This window comes from Lampetra fluviatilis, chromosome 7 (genome assembly GCF_964198595.1).
Source record: "Lampetra fluviatilis chromosome 7, kcLamFluv1.1, whole genome shotgun sequence".
Lineage (NCBI taxonomy): Eukaryota > Metazoa > Chordata > Hyperoartia > Petromyzontiformes > Petromyzontidae > Lampetra > Lampetra fluviatilis.
In genome coordinates this window covers 10,925,425-10,945,829 of record NC_136281.1, presented here as the reverse complement: position 1 = coordinate 10,945,829, position 20,405 = coordinate 10,925,425, and the positions used below count along the sequence as shown (strand labels likewise).

At 48.9% G+C, this 20,405-nt stretch overlaps 1 protein-coding gene across 2 annotated transcripts in view; it reads left to right on the top strand.

Moving 5' to 3' along the window:
- LOC144933566 (uncharacterized) overlaps positions 1-15,891 on the top strand; it is a 73,312-nt gene extending 57,421 nt beyond the window's left edge. For both annotated transcript variants that reach the window (XM_078858486.1, XM_078858487.1), the window contains exons 13-19: positions 882-985; positions 1,746-1,821; positions 3,004-3,092; positions 10,967-11,083; positions 11,855-12,079; positions 13,274-13,533; positions 15,564-15,891. In XM_078858486.1, coding sequence (XP_078714612.1) covers positions 882-985; positions 1,746-1,821; positions 3,004-3,092; positions 10,967-11,083; positions 11,855-12,079; positions 13,274-13,533; positions 15,564-15,819 — 1,127 coding nt within the window. In that variant the 3' untranslated portion in view covers positions 15,820-15,891. The remainder of the gene's footprint in view (positions 1-881; positions 986-1,745; positions 1,822-3,003; positions 3,093-10,966; positions 11,084-11,854; positions 12,080-13,273; positions 13,534-15,563) is intronic.
- Positions 15,892-20,405: the final 4,514 nt, after the last annotated feature.

Below are 20,405 nucleotides of genomic sequence, written 5' to 3'. Positions count from 1 at the left end.
CTTGTGATGCACGTGGGGTGTCACCTTGAAGGTCGTTTTAGAAATATGGCTGATTTTCGGAATGGCTTGGCGTGTGCACACAGATAAAAACGAGTGGGTTTGTGAGTACGCGCATCACAATGGTAGTTGGAGCGTTTTATATTTCTTTTTTAGAAAGGTAGACAGTCAAAATGGATGGTCAACATGACATTCGCAAGGACACCAGGTGGTTTAGGGAGGCCTTCATCCAGCATTAATTGTTCATGGCTAATGATGGTGATGATGATGATGATGACCGCTCAATTGATTGGTCTGTATTGCTTTACGTCGATATTGATTTCCTGCATCGTTAAAGTGTGTAAAATGGAACTGCTCTGCTGAGCAGCAACATTCAGCGATTGCCACTGATAAAGCCTTTTGCTCAGGTGAGGTTCACGCCATGCGTGTTTTAATATTTACCGAATAAAAAATATGTTGCATGTTTTTGTTTACGTGAGTGTAGGCAAGGCCCGATTTAAACAGCTTGGAATTTTGGGACTTCCCTCCTCCCATGGGAAGTTTCGCCTCTCACGTGCCGTGTGAACGATTGCCATGTGAATGCCGTGCGATTGCCGTGTGATTCCGAATACTTATTTATATACGTTTAACTTCTTTCGTAGCCAACCGTGCTAATCGGAGGTGCGTGGCAGGACGACAAATTAAACACAAAAAGCAGTTCTAGAGATATGAGTTTTCTAGCGAAATCAGTTTTCATCCCATGAGCTTCATCGGAGGAATCCGATGAGCCGTGAAGCTCTTTTTTCACAGATGTACGGTAGGATCGCCATGTACATGGCGTGCAGTTGCCGTGTTAATTGCGCGCGCGGTCCTCCCCCTATACCCCCTCCCCCCCCACCCCCCAGTGGAGCAGCTTCTGGCACTGGCTTCATCGAGTGCCGTGCCGGGCGGCGGCACGAACCGCGAGCTGGCGCTGCACGTGCTGCACCAGGCGCGCGGCGACGTGCTGGTACGTACCGGCGTGGGAAGACAGGAAACTATTTTGAGCAATTTATTTTTATTTACTAGGTAATGCCCACTGAGCTATATAGCTCGGTTTTTCAGAAGCGACCTGGCCACAAATCATAGCTCAACAAAGTGGCTTAACATGTGTAAATGTATAGCAGCGAAATACTATAGACATGTTGTTTCTAAATGTGGAGGGAAAACCCAGAGGAACCGGAGAAAAATACACACGACCACGGGAAGAGAGACAAGAAAACTCCAAATATGCAGGCTTGTGTTGGGACCGAACCCACAACCTGCTGCAAAACAGGCGAGGGAGAAAACATCTCACCACCGCAGCATCCTATCCAGCAGTGGCTTGGCAACAGAGGTCGCAATCGGGTACCCGATACCCGTACTCTACCCGATACCCGGCTACCCGTACCCGGCTAGGTACGGGTACGGATAAGCCTTGAGTCACTGGTGAGTAACCGTTTGTCACTCATTTCCCAACGTCTTGTCTCTTCTCACAATTCAAGTTCCTAGAATGAACCCACCCGCGCCTGCAACATGGCTTCATCCCAGAGGTCGCAATCGGGTACCCGTACCCTACCCGATACCCGGCCGGGTACGGGTAGCCGGGTATCGGGTAGGGTATGGGTACCCGATTGCGACCCTGGTGCGGCCGGGTACGGGTACGGGTAAGGAATCAAAACCCGTTTGCGACCTCTGCTTGGCAGTGGGCTGCAACGTGTGCCTCCAGTATTGTGTGTGTCCTCCCGCAGGCCGCCTTGAAGACTCTGCTGTCTGGAGAGGTGACGCCTTGGCAGGGCCCTCACCTGCACGGGTACCACTACGCAGGTGCGCGCACGCGAGCGGCAAGCCACGGCCACGCGCGGGGCCGAGCGGCACGCATGACCACTCTGCACATGTCACCAGGCCGGCTGTGGTGTGGCAACCACTCAGATTTAGTTTGGTGGGGACCACAATGCACTTCTTCAGGAAATGCTGTTGCTGTTTTTTGCATATCCACAGAGGCCGTGTGCTCTGCACTGCACAGCGTACACACCCGGTGCAGCGCACGTAATCACACAGCGTGTAGACACAAGCGCAACACGCATGCACAACCACGGAGCACAACCACGGAGTACAACCACAACCATCCGCACGGCCGTGCACACGACAACATCTTGCACAATCGTACAGTGCACACAGTACCAACACACACAATCACACAACACAAGCACGCACAGCTGCACAGCATATGCAACTATAGAGCACGCAAACACTGCCACACAATACACAGACACACACAACCACATAAAGACAAAGATACCTCGTGTATCCTTGACAGAATGTTGTTAGAAAGCACCTATGACGGCCAGCACGGCACGTGAGGGGGTGGGTAGCCAGCACGATACCCGGCCGCCTTTGTCTCCTTATTGGCGATGTTTACACAAAGCACAAGCTACTGATTTCAGGCTGAGTCGACATACGGGAGGCCCAGGACCAGTTCAGATCTTTGTAACTGATGTTGGCCGTAAGCGGGAATCGAACTCGGGTCCCTGTTTTCGCTGCGAAGCGCACTAACCGCGACACTACTGCACACACAACCACATGCACAATCATTGACGGATATTATCTCACGAACAGTACACGGGGTAAATTCGATTGGTCTTCAACAATAAACTGTCCCAGATGCCCTACCGACACCGCAAACACACCAACACGTGTTTTAGGATTATCAGATATTCTACCAAGTGATCAGCTATCAGTTTAACCATGTTCAAAGTTCACAACTGATTTCCAACCCTGCCATTCTTCATTTTGGACTCAAAACCCCCCGACCGACAAAAAATACCCAACGTTCGAATTTCAAACTTTTAATGCAAGCGGCCGAGAAAGCCATCATTTACCTGGTAAAATTTAAAATAGTTGATAGTTTTATCTCTGCGATGCATCTCTGAGACACCTTGAGACGCCATGTCCATTGAGGTGTTGTCGTGTCTGCGTGCGTGCGTGTGTGTGAATATGCGCGCACAGGCTCGGACAGCTGGAGCAAGCAGGAGAAGAAGCAGTTTGTTCGCGCGATGATGGCGCATGACAAGGACTTCCTGCTGGTGCAGAAAGTGGTACGGAGCGGCCCGGTGGGGGAGAGGCACAGGGAGGGTGGGGGGGGGAGCAAGGGGGGTGGGAGCAAGGGGGGGGGGTAGCAATGCAACAGGAGGGGGGTGGTGTGAAGAGACAAGAGGAGAGACCCGTAATGTTGCATCGGGAGAACGAAGGACAGAGAGAGAGAGCGAGAGAGCGAGCGAGACGGGGGTTGTGGATGTTACTCTGACATCGCTGTGCTTGTCCTCCGCTTTGCTTCCATTATTTTTTTCTTGGTTCTTTCGGTAAAGTCACGTAGAAGGGAAGTAATAAAATAATAAAAATAAAACATAATAAAATAATTCTCACGACGTTTTGGCCACAACGCAAGCAGCCGTCCTCAGGTGAAAACCAGGTCTGTCGGGGAGACAGCGAAAGAACCAAGAAGATGAATCCCTGCAGTCACGAAAGCTTTAAATCGAAATAAAAATCCATTATTTTTATTTAAAAATTAATCAAATTGGTTCACCAGGAAAAGGCCAGCGAGATTAAAGATCTCGAAGAAGCAGGTAGTCTCCCAAAACGTCTGAACCACTCGGTCACTTTTGAAAAATGGGACTCTCCTTGTCTCTCGAGTTCTCGTCTGGTTATGAGCAAAATCAACTAAAAAAACTAGAACAGACTAAATGAGGTGACCAAGGAGAGCACTACAAACACCGGCGCGGTGGAGATCGCGCTCTTCCACCCTGCGAGCCACAAGCCGCCCCTTTGATCAGGACCTCGTCTACCCCATGTCTAGCGGACGTGAAGGCGGGCACGTTGAAAAGAGAGCTCCCCTGAATATTGGTGGCAGCGATGTTTGGGTTTGTATCGCGTCGTCGGTCATTCAAATTGCATCTCAAAGTCGCCGAGGAACCGCAGGCAAGCTGGAAGGCAGCCAGGCGGCGACGCGGTGCTGCCAACAATTGTCCAAGCTGTACGTACGGTCCTCGACATTTGAAGTTGTTTTCAGCCAATTGATGATGGCAGTTTATACAACAGGCGACTTTGCCGTTTTGCTCGAGCTAATGGTGACTTCCTTAATCTGGGTGGATATTTCCACAACCCACGAATTAATTAACGATTGGATTCGCACACGCAAACACACTATTCATATGCAGTACTTACACAGGCACACATGTCGTACACGCACGCACACATACAAGACAAAGACCACCGTTGAGGAGAATGCTGTTTGCAAGCACCTATTCAGGCCTGAACGGAGCACGAGGGAGTGGTGTGGCCAAGCTACATGCCCTGCTGTATTTCTGTCCCCAGTCAGTGGTGATGTTTACACATAACAGCAAATGCCACTGTTGCTAGCACCACATGCATATGGAGATATGCACTCACATGCACACGCACGCCTATTTGCACACATACGCACACGAGTTCTCACACGCACGTGCGGGTATACAAAAACAAATAACAATTGTTATTTTACAAAGGTAAGGCCCACTGAGCGGCGATGTAGCTCTTTTTCAGAAGCGACCTGGCCACAAATGAGAGCTCAATGAAGTAGCTTATCACGTGGAAATTGATAGCAGCTAAAATAATCTCAATGTATATGTTTCTAAATGTGGAGGGAAAACCCGGAGAAAAATCCAAGCAACCACGGGGAGCACATGCAAACTCCAAATATACAGCAGGCGTCTGGGTCGGGATCGAACCCAGGACCTCCTGTATACCAGGCGAGGTAGTTAACATCTCGCCACCGTGGCGCCCCATACACACGCAAGGGCGCGCACACGCCCCGACACATACGTACACGTACGCGCAAATGTGCACACGCGAGCGCACACGACCAACGCAGAGTAGACACGAGCGCGTAAACTAAGAGGGAATGCAACGTAGGGTTAATGCTATTTATATTTTACGATTGTTAATTAATCAATAATGAATACACTTCAAACACTTTGCTAATCCGTGCTCATTATTTATTCAACAATCAATATGGCTTGAGCCCATAGCTGGTGCGATGTGAAATGAAGGGGACCAGGGCCTTCCCTTAAATTGATACTCTCGCAGCAATTACCGCCTGCACTCCCGATCCAGCTGCCACTGCTCTTTAGCAAACTCACAGAGGTGCCCGAGCAACGACAACAAATTAGAAAGAAAAAAAAACACTCAACACATTCGTCAATAACACCGTGGCCTTAAGGATATAAAACATGTAACAGGCGACATTTTGGTGGGCAATGGTCCTTCATCGTAGCACAGAGAGGCCATTTGAGAGAAAGGGCTACGAAGGGTGGGAGATTGCACTTCACTCCATGGGGCCAGATGAGAATCACATTTTAAAAAAATGTTTCGCAGCAAATCAGGTGGCCTTTTAGAAAGCTCAATAGAAAAATAATGAGCGTGGTTGAAGGGATGGTGATTGATCCGCACAAGAACCTTACGGCAGCAGAGGCGACGGTGGCACCAAGATGATTGCAATGGAATTGTTCTGCCGTGAGCCCCCCCGTGCGAGAGAGCCCCTCAGTATCAGAATGTTTATTTACATTTTTTTATTGAGGCAATGCGCGGGCCCCTTACATCACGTTGTGTGCCGCACGTACACACCGTCGACATAAACTCAGCCGGTTATGAAAAGCAGGCGATAGAAAGATGGGGTGCGGACTCGCTGCCCCAAACCGAGAGGGGTAAGGGTAGTTTTTTTTAAGTAAGGGGGAGGGGATGACTAGGGGAGGGAGGGAAAGAAAAACATGAGAGGCGACCTGGACGACCGTGTTTACCTTCCACCCCTCCGAGTCCGGCTCCCGTCGAGTCTGTAGGGGTTATACTCCCGTCTCCCGACCCTCCATCCCGCTGACTTAATTCAGATGTATAGAAGGGGATCATTTGGCCTCGAATTCCCCCTCCTTGCCCTTGAGCTTATACCAAGGTGTGCTCGAAGCGTACTGTACCATTGTTTCCAGGAAGGTGGTTTGTGCTTCTTGCAATTAACCAAAAACACGTTCCTTCGGAGTGGGCAGGTAGGAACTTGGTTTGACAGCGCGGCGTTCAGGGGGGGGGGGGGCAGTTGGATGAGTGGGCGTGTTTACCCTTCCCCCCCCACCCTCCCCGACATCGTCAACCAATCGCGGCTTAGCTTGGTGTTCGGTGGGGAGGTGCATTGGTGGGCGGAATTCCGGATATGCACGACAGACAAATAATCCCTGGTGGGCAGTGTGGAACCTGTTGTTCCTACCTGTATAACCTTCCTGGCTAAAACATTGAAGGTTTGGAGGAGAGCGTGTTGATGCCTTGAGCCCGCGGGAGGCTTTGGTATCCTTTCTTGATGGGGATAGATCTGTGCCACGTAAGTCTACAAAAAAAAACACGCGCAATCTTGCCGTAAAGCTTCGCCACATCCGGGCAATACCAGAAGGCGTGGAGATAATTCTGCACTGAACCTGGAGGGCATCTAGGGCAGTCTGGTGAAATCTTCATACATTTCCCCCTGCTCTCGTTACTTAAGTATACCGCATGCACAAACTTCAATTGAGTTTGAGGGAAGGAGCTCTTGGGCCTACTTTAGGGGAAAACATTTAAATTAATAAAAGTAAAACAAAATAAAAAAAAATCACGACGTTTCGGAAGCAACACAAGCCTCCGTCTTCAGGTGGAACCGTCACAGCTGTCGTGATTTTTTATTTTATTTTGTTTTATTTTACTTTTATTAATTACATTTTTTTACCTACGTGACTTTACCGAAAAAACCTAAGAATATGAATCCTTGCAGTCACGAAAGCTTCAAATCTAGAACTACTTTAGGAGCTCAACTTATCCTATTCCGAGTCTGCGGTGTGATCTCGTGGGGCACAGACCTATCCCACCACTTCTTAGTGACTGGTCTCAAGACAGGGTTTCCCTTTTCCCTGGAGCCAATAAGCCTCGGATAGGCTATATTTATCTTTAGGAGTCTCTAACCAATTGATAATTGGGTGAATTAAAATCCCTAAGTCCTTGTCCAGGGATTTCACTATTGCATCCTTAATTTGGCGGTATTTGAAGACTGGGATATATTTAATTCGCACCTCTTCAAAGGGTAACACCCCATCCGTCCAAAGATAATATAGGTCCCTATCCAGGCCGAGGCCTTTCCAGCAGTCCCAGCGTTATGACCTTCACCCCGCTATCGTGAGTAAAGGGTTACCCTAAATTGTCGACCCCCCTATGGAGACGGGGTTCGCAGGTAGGCTTCTCATTCCCTACAGCTTGCCCGAGTCGAGGTGACCCGCCAGTGCATTTGTGTCCCTCGCGGTCTGGTCTTGATACTTGCCAGCGCAGATCCCTCGAGGGAGCATGGTCTAGTCGACTCTTGCTCCCAGCACTTGGCGATTGCTTGCTCATGTGTGTCCAACCAGCCTTTCGTGTTGTGGAGGCCTTCTGCCCTGTGATATTGTCGACAATCTGGGAGGGCCAGGCCGCCCTAATCTAATGGCTACGTGAGGTGGGAGTAACCAACGCACGCAGGTTTGTAGTTCCGTATCAATGAAGTGATCCTGGAGTGTAACGTCGCAAAGAAGGTCTTCGGTTATCTGAGTGGGGACCATCCTCATGAGGTAAAATAATTTGGGAATGATCATCATCTTCATTAGATGTCCTCTGTTATACCGAGAAAGGTGTCTGCCCAAGCAGCTAGCAGTGCGGTTGTTTTCTAAAGCGCCTTGCAGTGAAGTTGATCGAAACAAGCGAATTCAGGGAAGAGGGCACCATGAGGCCGAGGTCTCTGATATGGAATGGAGAACATTTAATTGGGAGCAGGTCTTCTGGAGGTTTGGGAGACACTGCTGATCGGGGCATTAATTCCGATTTTGTTACATTTAGCAGAATTTTTACTTAGACTGGAGGAGGAATCCGTTGAGCTATGAACTAACTCAGCAATTGGCCAGTCGATTTTCATATTTGGAATACGATGCCAGCAACACAACTGTCTACTCTTCTTCAAATGACGCCACAGTGGACATTTAACGTTCACTGTGAAGCAGAGCGTCGTGCGGTTAAGCGAGAAAACACCTCCCATCTCACGGCTTTAGCGATCGCCGTTCTGCGGCTTGGCTCACTGAGATGGTGTTCGCCAAACGCGTCCCCGTGGGCCCGCCACGTCGTAACTGCACTGCTCTTGATGATGCTGCTGCTGCTGCCGTAGAAGAACGCACACGGTGTCATCTTGTCTCTATCTTGTCTCCCAAGTGGCCCATCGCGGGTCCTAGTTGACTCCGTATTTCCAGCACAGTAGGGTGGGGGCACAGGTGGTGCATCGGCCCAGTCATCTCAGTCAGTCGACCCATGGCACCTGCTGGGTCTGCCCCGTGACCTCCTGCCAGCGGGCGTTCGACACTTCACGTGGCCTCAACGTGCACCTAGCCTGGCACAAGCGCCGTGGTGATGTCACCGCCGTCATATTACAAACCGTGAACCAAATCCTATTTTTCTCATTTGCCTTTGAGTTTGCGGATCGCGGATTTGCCGATTGCGGCTATTTTCAAGAACGTAACCCCTGCCGTGGTGGGCAAGGGTTTGGTGTACACCCGCGGTATTAACCTTAGCGGTGGGCTCAGCGTAAATCCTGCGGTTAAAATCTGCCAGGCCACGAGCAGCAGCGAGCTAAAGCCAGGACGATCCTGGGAGACTGCAGGCTGATGATTAACGCTTAACAGAGTTGGTACTTACGCTAATAGCAAAAAACACCACCGCTCGGTCACACGCGTGAAGCAAGACGAATTTCCAACACCTCACACCAGACCAACCTTAAATGTCCTCCCCTGAGATATTCCTGTGATACCCCTCTGTTAAAAGAGAGAAATCATAGGAACTAGCACCGCATTAAAAGTCTGTGGCAGCTCCACCAGTGGGTCCGCTCTCTCTCTGCCTTTTAACCGTCGCAGTCGCAACACTCTTGTAGCCGCTGTCAGCACGAGTGGAAAGCAGTCGAGCAGTTTTGGTGTTTTCTATTCATAAACAATGTTACACCGGACAATCCCTCGAGATGGAACGTATCATTTGCAAGGGCGTCCAATGCTGTCAACTGCCATTTATAGAGAATCCATAATGGCACTTGCATGTACATTGGAAATCTATGACTTTTACAGTTTGTATTTATACAATGCATACCGCACCCAATTAAACACGAAACCAAACACATAAATTCCAAAAATAATGGTGAGCACCACAGCTCCAAACAGAATGCTTTTATAGCTGTAACAGTTGCACATGTCATGCCGGTGTTTTGTGACTAAAGATTTTGGTGAGTTCAGCTGAAACGCCTTCACGAAGCAGTGGCTGGATAAGAAGATGGCGGCTTGGAGTGACAGGCCCAGGTGATAGATGGTGGCACCAGTGACCGGCACAGCACGCAGCAAACAGCTGGCAGCAGCAGTAGCAGCGGCAGCAGCTGGCAGCAGCAGCAGCTGGAAGGCAGGCAAGCAGCAGTAGCAGGCAGGCAGGCTGGCAGGCAGCATCGACATTGCATTGAGCAAGCACTGGTACTCATGTTAATGTACAATTATTGTGAGTACAGTAAGATGTTTTCCTTTAGATCTTCAGGATCGACCAGAGGGTGACACAGGCAGTGAGGTGCCTGGGTTGCTCATAGATCGGAGCGCTGAGCTGCTACTGCTGAGTTCCTGGGTTGTCCAGGCACCTGCCTTTGTTTAAACCGGGTTCTCAATTTCTGCACGAAAAAAACCCACCACCTTCAATTGAGCTCTGTGCTTAATTTGACTGAATTCCACCTCTGATAATGAAAAATATCGATTTCATTGTCTTGCGATGAACATTGCTTTTGGTGGGGAAGTGTTGCCCCCTAATGTGCAAATCAAGTCACGTGACGGCATCTCAGGAGGTGGCTCTGATATCCACTTACGTGGGCCGTTCTCTAACACCAAAGCTCTGCAAGAGTTGGCTACTTTGACCCAACGATATGACGCTGATGGTGCAATCGGGGATACATTTACTAAAAAACAGGAGTGGGAGACCCCCTGCTGCTCCCACGGTGGAGGAGCAGATTGGTAGCCTTGCACCGTGACAGACACTCGGGGTGGGAAGTAACTGCCTGGGGTCACGCGCTCGCCTGTTCCGGCGATACGGACTTGGAGTCACCGTCGAACTCACTTCCTCCGTGCCTTCCAGCAGCCAACAGTAGCCAACAGTAGCTCCGTGCCTGGCGTGATGATGTGGTGTGGCACGACCGCAACGCACACGCGCGTACGTTCACGTGTGTGTGTGTCGAGCGGCGGTGTGCGCTGCCATGCCGGCAATTTTTTTTAATCCTCGGTATTGGGTGATGCTTTTTGCGTTTAGTTTGTTGTCCTTTCCCTGCACCTCCGATTAGCACGGTTGGCTACTTACGGTGCGAAAGCAGTTCAACATATTCACTTACGATTCCTATCCTAAACATTCGTGACGACCGATTATGATGCATGAACGTCAGTGCCGGGGAGACTGCATGGGTTGCGCTAACACCACGATCCTCGTGTGCCATTCTAACCCTTAATGGCTTTTGGTGAGCAGCACTTGCCATCCACAGTCTACAAAGATAAACAAGGAAGGACGACGTCTATGTGCGTGCGTGTGTGTGCACGCGTGCGCATGGTGGGGAGCGGTAGCGCAGTGGTTCGTGTGCCGTGCTCCTCTGCAGCCTGAGTTCGATTCCCACTCATCGGTAACGAATATCTGAACTGGTCCTGAATCTCCCCTTTGTCGATTCGGCCTTCCAATAGCTACCTGGTGTGGTGTGTGTGCACAAAGGCGGCAGGGCGTGTTGCTGGCAACCCACCCCCTCAAGTGCTGCGTTGAATTAAAAATATTTCTGCTCGCTAACAGCCCCAACAGTCTGTTAAAGGCTACAATGGGGGATCGTTGTGTGTGTGTGCGTGCGTGCGTGCAGGTGAAGACGAAGACCATGGCGCAGTGTGTGGAGTACTATTACAGCTGGAAGAAGCTGCTGAGACTCGACCGCAAGCACAGCACCCGGCACAACGAGGGGGGGCACCAAGGGAACGCGGTAACAGCCACGCACCCCCCCCCCAACGCACGCACAGTAAACATGCAACGTTGGGCCGACGTTGGCCTGTGGTTGGAAGTTCTAGACCAAAGTTGGCCCCAGGATTCCATATTTACCAGGCATATGCACAAAGATCCCCCATATAGCTTTAGCAGACTGTTGGGGCAAGTGCTGTTAGCGAGCACCTATAAAGGCTGGTACGGCACACGAGAGGGTCGGTGGCCAGCACCACGCCCGACCGCCTTTGTCTCCCTAGTGGCGATGCTGACACACCGCACCAGGTACTCATTTGAGCATGGTCAAGTATGGTCAGACACGCGCACTCACAAACGCACGCACGCTGAGCACATAAAGATTCACATCCCCACAACCACAGAGATCAGATGAATTGTCACAATTTGGATTCAAGAATATACAAATTTTCGTCCAATTATCACCGTCTCATTTGTATTGTATGTATGTAAATTGCCTGTTCTGTACAGTTTTGTTTGCTGCATTAACATACTTTTGACATGAGTTTATTGTCCACGTATAATTTGTAGAAATCCGCACTAATTAATTCCCACACCCATGGCTCGATGCACGTTAGAATAAATTTCAGTTTTAATCAATGCATCGTTACGTGCCCAATATATAACCGCGCACACTCGCGTCGCCTTGCGAGTGCCAGTCGCGAGCACCTATTAAGGCTCCGACGGCGCACGGCGGGGCTGCGGTGGCCACCCTGCGTCCTCCCGAGCGATGACAGCCACCATCATCTTCCTCCTCTAGCTGCAGCCGGTGCTCGGCGGCGGCGGCGGCGGCTGTGCCAGCGAGGGCGCCTCGGAGGAGGCAGTGAGCCGGAGCGGGGAGGAACGCCCGCAGAATGAGGCAGCGGCGGCGGCGGACGCACTGGGAGGCATCCCGAGGGGCGCCCCCCCGGTGCTGGCTGTGCGGCACGCCGCCGTCACGCGCCTCGCCCCCTCCTTCCCGTGCGACGTCGTGGGCTGCCGGGCTGTGAGTGACCGCACGCCAGCGCCTTCCTCTCCCTCTCCCCGTCCACCGCGGCGTTGCCCGTCTCTCCCTCGTTCTCGCGGGGCCGCCGCGGACGGTCTTTGAGAGAGCCATTTGGTCCCATCCCTGCTGTAAAGCTTTCTGCTGTTCTATTGTCCTCTCTCGTTGTCTCGAAGAGCTGTTACTCATTGCCCTCATTTTAGGAAAAAATGCAATGTGGTACAAGATTGCATGTCGAGGGGCACGATTAGCTGTAGGATGGCCAAGACCACAAACCCTTCTTTTCTGTAGGCTCAGCATACGACAACCATTGATCTCTTGAAAGACGTTCGTCATTCCGCTTATAACTTGAGAACGAAAAGCAGATAAAACTGCAGATAAAACTATTTGTCAAAACGTAAAAAAAAAGTCTGCCTGGCAAAATTGCGAGTTCGTTTTTTTTGTTTTGCCAGGATCGTGACATGACTTGGAGAGTGGCCACAAAGGGTTTAATCGGTGTTGCGAGTGCTCTCCGGACACATCTATGACATTACAGTGCCCTCTGTTGGTGCGTTGCGAGAGGTCTTTTAACTCGAGAACCAAGCGCGAGGGCGAGCCTCGTGCTTCCGCGGTCGCCTTCCTGCGTCGTGCACGGCCGTGGTGGCAAGATGGCACTGAAGCTGCCACCGAAGTTCGCGTTTTTGCAAAGTTTTTGGCAATGCAAATGACACGGCTTTGCTTTGCTGCTCACCGCGAGTGCCGGGGAAATAGCATCGTGCGGTCGTGCGTTGGCATTTTTTTTCGGGTTTTAAGGAACATGCGACCGAAAAGGAAATCATCATTGTAGTTTGTTTCTATAACCGGGCAAGAGTCAGGTGCGTTGCCACCTTAGCGCCCTAGCGCAGTGTAATTGCCGTAACTTTCAGGATGGCACCCAAGCACTACAGAGCGGTGCAGGCAAACTCCTGCCTTGTAGTTTAACGCTTTTTAAACGAAGCTTCACACCTTTTCCAGACAGCCCGAAACTCACAGCCGAAGTACGTCGCTGCAAGGTGAGAGTCCTTCGTTGCTTGCGCCACTTGCTCATTGGCAACACGGCGATCACGCGATACGTCCATCGCGTCAAGATGCTGCTACCGCTGCTGCCGCCCCTCTCTCACGCCGCGCGCCGCTGTCTCTCTTTGCTCCGCCCGCCCGCCCGGCCCCTGACCACGGCAGAGCTTCGCCTCGAAGCAGGCCCTCAACGGGCACGCCCGCGTGCACCTGGGCCTCGTGCAGCCGCCCCCGCGCGCCATGGCTCGCCCCCGCGGCCGCCCGCTCGGCTCCGGCGCCGCCAAAATCGTCGCCGCCACCGGATCGGGCGGGGGGGTCGGAGGGAGCGGCAGCAGCGGCAGCCGGGGCGGCTCCCCCACCGCGTCGTCGACGCACAGCGGCGACGCCGAGCTCCTCGCCGTGTTCCCGTGCCGCGAGTGCGGAAAGTACGTGTGTGTGTGTGCGCACGCACGCACACGCAGATCAAATACAGACACAGATTCCCCCGGAGAGCCTTTCACAGACTGTTAGGTCGAGTGATGTTCGCGAGCAGGTATTACAGACAGCATGGCACACAAAGGGGTGGTGTGGCCAACAGCATGCCTTGTAGCACTTGCACTAAGCAGTTTGCGACTGCTCCCCACACATGCGTACACATACATATAAAGAGAAAGATCCACCGTGTAGCCTTAAAAGACTTGGGGCAAGTGCTATTAGCGAGAAACTATGAAGGCTGGCACGCCACACGAAGGGGTGGGTGGTCAGCACCACGCCCAGCTGCTTTTTTCTCTCCAGTGGCGATGTTTCCACTCATTTGAGGCTGAGTCGAACTCACGTCGCTGGGTTCATAGCGCAGCGTGCCAACACGTGCTAACACGTGGACACACACGCATGTACCGTGAGGCAACATAGCCTGAGACTCGACAGCGAGTCCTAAACCAAGACATTACGCGTGCAGCATAATAATGGGTTCAAACCTCATTCATTTATTGATGAAGCATTCTATAAATACAAATAGAGAGTAACGTGTAAATATACATTTGTATTGAATTTGAGTGATAAATTAAATAACCGACTGAAGAAGCTGTGATATTTTGACTCAAATAGGGGAAATAATTTGTTTGGGTCTCTTGCTAAAATATGCAAATATTCCACATGCTGCTGATGCTGCTGAAAAAAAAGCGTAAAATGTTAATTAAAATTAAACGTGACACAAAATGAGTAAATGGTACCTGGGTGTGAGCTCAAAAGTGCCACTTTTATAATAAGTTCTGGTAATTAGACCATATTTTTAATGTCTGTTTATAAAAGTTGCACCTCTTGAAGAGCTATCACAATATATTGCATTTGATAATTGGGCCAAAAGTGTAAATAATTACTCATTGGGCAAATCTTGTTTGTAGTATAAAAAACTAAGAATGATGCTGATGTAATTGCACGTACAATATTAAGGGCATAACGAATATTGACAGTAAAGTAACATTGCTTTTGTAAAACAATAGCATGCTGCCCTCTTATTTGGGTGAAAATTTAGCTAAACGATTTATTCTTTGCAAATTTGACATTAAAAAATGAAAGTAAAGTATGTACATTTTATTATAACTTTGTAAAAATATTGAAGGGAAGAGAAATTAATATTTAATTACATATTTGGACCAAATTTTTTATGAAACAGAATGCAAACTAATGTTATTTTTAACCAAATTGGGCCAAATGTTCATATAAAATGTTTATAACATCTGAAAATAATGCACGTATATATTATTTTAAAAATATATGAACATTGAAGATTATGCTAAGAGTAGTGTATGGAATGAATAATTGGACCAAAATTCGCAAATTTTTGGCCACAACTTGACGTTTTATTTCGTTTTGGATATAAATTGGAACAAAGCATTCATGTATTATAAATATTACAAATATCAGAGATACATCAATAAAATGTCATATTTTGATACTTGGGCCAAAATTGGGAGAGAGAAATATGATATGATCGTCATTCTTGGAAGAATTTGGGCAAAACATGTTTTTAAATATGTAAAAATGTTTCATTATGTTTTGGGCAAAACCTAAGAAATCATAAATCACGTCATAACAAGATACATTCTGAAGTAAGTCAATAAACATTGAATTGCATATTTGGGCCTAACCCATTCTTGTCAAATATTTTGCATTTTGTTTTCATAAACAAACGAAAAATAATGTCTTATTTAAAAAAATGTAATATTGGACATGAGACAATCATTGCATTTAATGTGTCAATATAATGGGTACAATGCGGAGCTACTGATCATTTTTGGCCAAATTGAAAATGACGTCTTGTGTTTAGACAAAATTTACATTTACGCATACACGGTTTATAAAAGTTGTAACTTTTAAAAATATGCCCTGAGCAGAGCGCTGCGCATGTGCGTGGTGCGCGTTTCTCGTCATCTGCCCTCGGACACGAGACTCACCCACCCTCGCTCCCCACCAGGGTGTTCTACAAGGTGAAGAGCCGCAACGCGCACATGAAGTCACATCGGCAGCAAGAGAAGCCAGACAAGCAGAGTCAACAGAAGCAGCACGAGCAGCAAGAGATGCAGCAGAAACAGCAGCTGCAGCTGCAGCAACAGCAGCAGCAGCTGCAGCATCAGTTTCTGGAGCAAATGCTGGATGGTTCGAATCATACTCCTCGGCCCCCATCACTCCTGTGTCCCGTCGCCCCAGACCTTTTCCTCCCATCCATGTGACCTCACCAGGCTTGGCAGATCAGCTGGGAGCTTGGAGAAGAGACGGAGCGATCCCTGGAGGGAGCTCCGTGAAGGGTGGGGGAGAAGGGGGGATGGAGGGGAGAAGTAGCTCACGTGCGTGGAGAGGCAGTTAGCGACGCAAGGGCAGTTGGGAAGCAGGGGGGGCAGTGGGGACGGTGACGAGGGGCTGCACCAGCAAGAGGAAGCGAGGGGCAGTGGCGGGGGGGGGGGCAGTGATACAGGCTCCCCCAGGTGGGATCACACCTGGAACACAACTCAACCTCGGCCGTATCTCGAGCCGCAGGACTCGCGTCCCCTCGCTTCCCGTGTGCCAGTTTCCCTCCGCCCGAGATGTAAATTCGGCATTGTGCGCATGTTGTGCTGCTGCTGCTACTGCTGCCGATTGGCAACGTCCGTGCCGGTGGAAGACGCCAGGCTGCGGCAGTGAGGGCCGCCTGCCGTTGGGAGGCCTGTGGTCAGCATGAGTGCTTTTACACGATTAGGTATTGAGCTGTTACTTTCATTGTGTTGGGTTTTGTCCCTCGAAGGAGAACGATATCACACCGCGCTGTACATTGCTGTTTTTGGCCGTGGCTGTTTTTGCCGCTCGTGCGTGCGTTTCTATGCTTAGGTTAGGGTGGGTGGTAGTTTGTACGTAGGTGGAGTTTATATGGAGTTGAGTTTCTTTTGTAGCTATGGAATCCATGCACTTTGGTACTTTTGAACAGACTTAACTGTGGCAGTTTCTGTACCCCCCGACTGTGATTTCATGCAGTTTTTATTTGAGTATTTTTTAAGAAAAATATTTTAAAAAGTGAATAGTTTGAGCACCGACAGTGTGCCTCTGCTCAAAGGCGGCGACAACTCTGAATGAGACTCTAATTACATCTCTCATCTCTCAATCCTGCGCCTCCCGCTAACACCTCTGTCTCTTTTAGGTCTCTTTTAGCAACTTTCTCTCTCCCAGCAAATATTTTTGTAAATTCTTCTTTATTTTCTCTCTCTCTCTCTCTGTTCAGTACCTTCTCCCTTTCTCTCTCCCACCCTCTTTCAGGCTCTTTCTCTCTCTCTCTGCTGGGTGTTCGTGCCAAACGTCCTCTGCTGCTGTGCTATGCTTGAGTACGTGTGTCGTGTTTGTGTATTACCTGCCTGTGTGCCGGTACAGCATGAGGGAAGTGTGGTTGTTGGGCAAGGGATATTTTTAGGATGTGGGGAACGTTTCTGGGCACCGGCTGAAATGCAGGGTGAGATTGGCCATTGTTGGGTAGGGGGTAAAGGTGGCATGGCGTGGGGTGGTCCAGTGTCCAGGCACCTCGTGAGGGTCAGGGCCGCCTGGGAATGGATGCCTCAACCCAGCTGTGTCCCCCTTGAGTGTGGCCTCGTCACAGTTCGAGACGTGGCACGGTGCTATGTGCGGCAGCTGGAACAAGCAAAAACCAATTCAATTATCACAAGCCAGCAAGCTCGGTGTGCTAGCCCTCCAGAATAAGCGTCCCCTCTCTACTGAACTTGCCTGGTGCTCTCGGTGAACGCTGCGTCGCAACTGTTCATTGTAATGGCTTTTGGGGACTTTTATTTTGATAGGGTGGCATGCCGCAGTGCCCAGCTGGATAGGTCAATGTCGGAGCCAACTTTTGTGCTGCCGTAGCCAGAAGATCAAAAAACGGAAAATTACGTTCTTTTTTTAATCAAAGAACATCTTTTTTAAAATCTTGAATATATACAGTATTGGCCCCACGCAATTGTTATTTATGAAGAGAAACAGCAAAATCATGTGCCTGAGTGGTGAGCGTGTTCCAGTACTGAGTGCCACTGGTTGGTATTAGGGTAAGAAATGCAAATCATGACTTCGAGTGTTCATACAAAATTACCCAAAATATCAACAGATAAGCACAACGATCACGTATGTCAGTATTTCTACCATAAGGCGTAACGTTAACAGTTACCATTTCAGGAACTAAGCAACGCAAAATGTTTTGTAGAAAATAAAGAAACATTGAACCAAAAATTGGTTGACATTTTGGCCAAGGGGCCTTACGGATGGGGAAACTTTACTACAAATCAAATGCACACACAAGCTGTATATACAATGCAGTAACAAACATATACTTTACGTAGTACGGTGTATTATAAATTATGCGCACACAACAGTACGTCCTATGAAAAGCTACAATGCATGACACATTGAAATGCATTGTAAATTATTCATTTTTACAACGTTAAGCCATTCGATAAAGTACTGTATATAAAATGTACAGGCACTCAATGGACTCTACGCTAGGTGAAACAGAAGTAAGATTTTTTTTTTAAAGACTGCTAAAACGATGAGCATTCTCACAGCCAATTTAGGCGGTCGTACAAACAAAATTGATTATTAATAAACACAAAGTTAATTTGAAAACACCCGAGTATTTTCAACATTCAATGGTTTCCAGTTACCGTACGAAGGACTGCCCTTGAGTTTAGCACCGGGCTTGGTGCTCCAAGATTGTGTCGATTGTGGGGGGCCCCCTGCACTTCAGAGTGGGGGGGGGGGTACAGCACTGGGCATGACCCCATGAGTGCAGTGGGTGCTCGGCCACAGGTTAACGGGGTTGTTGGGTTGGGGGGGGGCATAGGGGGGCCGCAATCGGGCAGGGAGGGATCAGGAAAAAAAAACTTCGGGCACGCGGGTTCTTTCTCGTGGTTTTTGTACGTTTTAAAATTTACAAAAAAATTAAAAAAAAAAGTCGTTTTGCCTGTGACATGATGACAAAACAGATCTAAGAGTATAGTTGTACATCTTTTGTACGTGATACTTGAATGTAACAACTGATTTCGATCTGGTTGCACTTAAAACTGAAACACGGCGCCTTTCAATTGTGTACTACGGCCTGGCACTATTCTAACAGTTTCCATTTTTACGGCTTTTCATAGATGTGTGAGCACGCATGTTCTGTTTGGAAAAAAATTAAAGAATGTGACATTGTGGCCTGCGCGTGGGTTCCTGCGTGCACATGCAAACAACCGCGGTAGGATTTGGTTGGAAATTCAATATTCATCACTTGCACCTCTCAAACCAACTGTTTGCTGAAGCTGGCCAACTGCGAATTTTTATTAAATGAAATTCTGAAAATTAAAAGTCCATAAACGTGTGTGTCACACCAATTGCTCATTCCCATCAGTGTGATGCATGTGTAATGTATATCGGTATTTATATTCATTTTAATAAAACAAATTAAAGTAGGATTCACAGAAAAATTTAAGGTTGCGTTACAACTCCACACAACCGGCCACCTTCAAATGCCAGTTGGTTTGAGAAGTGTAGGCGATGCTGTTGTGAATTTTAACTTTAATATTGAACTTACAACCAATTCTGCTGCTGTGTGCAAGCCTGCAAATGCAGCTGGGGCTTGCGGTTAAAGCCCTCGGCTCTGAGACGCAACATTATCGTTTCCCCCCAATACGGTCTAATAAACGTTTTATAGGCGTTGGTGGTGCCATAGGAGCCGTTAATAGAACATCTTGGTGGTGGAGCTCAAAGGACGGTAAGAATGGAATGAGATTTTAGAGCAGCAGGCCATTTGTCTCCCGTGCACGTGCGGTGATGAATTCCCGCTACGATGTCTTGTCAACGCCACACCAAGCCTCCACGAGACACCAAAGTAGGTTGATTACACAAACATCCATATGCTCATTGGATTTGAATTTTTATAGGTTTTGTTTACAATTAGAATTGAGCGTTTAGAAGTGTACTCATAGTTTTAGAGAAAACTAAAACAGTTAGAAACCACGAATAATTATAAACTTATAGGCTTCAAATATTACACCCCCGAGATGAATTTCAACCAAATCACAAGACAAAGCTCAAGGGTGACCGACCCTTTAGAAGTTTAGATGAACGTTAATTGCAAGTGCGGTCTGCATGTCCCGTTCCAAGTGGAGCATTTTGTGCGTCAATTAAACCACATTGCGGTTTCCCATTCTGGCTCTTGGCACCGAAATTGTGGCTCTTGGGATAATTCTTAATTAGGACACTGCCAATGGAGTCCGAGGAGTCCCAATGCTGATAAGTTGAGATGCAAGTCGTAAGTTCCCCCATGAAATACACGAACCTGCCAGGGTTATCCTCGCCATTCATCGCTGTTGACACACTAAGCAAACAACTTGGATGTCTACTCGTCAATATGACAAGAGTGGATAAGTAGCTCAGTGGTTCACGTACTGAACTGGACGTTTTGAGCAAACTTACCGTCGCGGCTCAAATAAGTGGCCAGTGATACCCGAACATGTCCTGGGACTGCCTTCAAAGATAAAGATACCCCCCTTAAGAGACTTGGGGCAAGTGCTGTCAGCGAGCACCTATGAAGACCGGCATGGCACACAAGGCAGAGAGTGTTGAGCACCACACCCAAACGCCTTAGTCTCCCCAGTGGCGATGTTTACACACTACACCAGGTGCTAGCCGACCTAGGGGATTCCCAGTACCGGTTCAGATAATTGTCCATGTGGTGATGGCCGTAAACAGGACATAAAAACTCGGTTCGCCGGGTTCATAGCGCAGCGCGATAACCACTGCACTACCGTTCCCCAACCACCTTCACCCA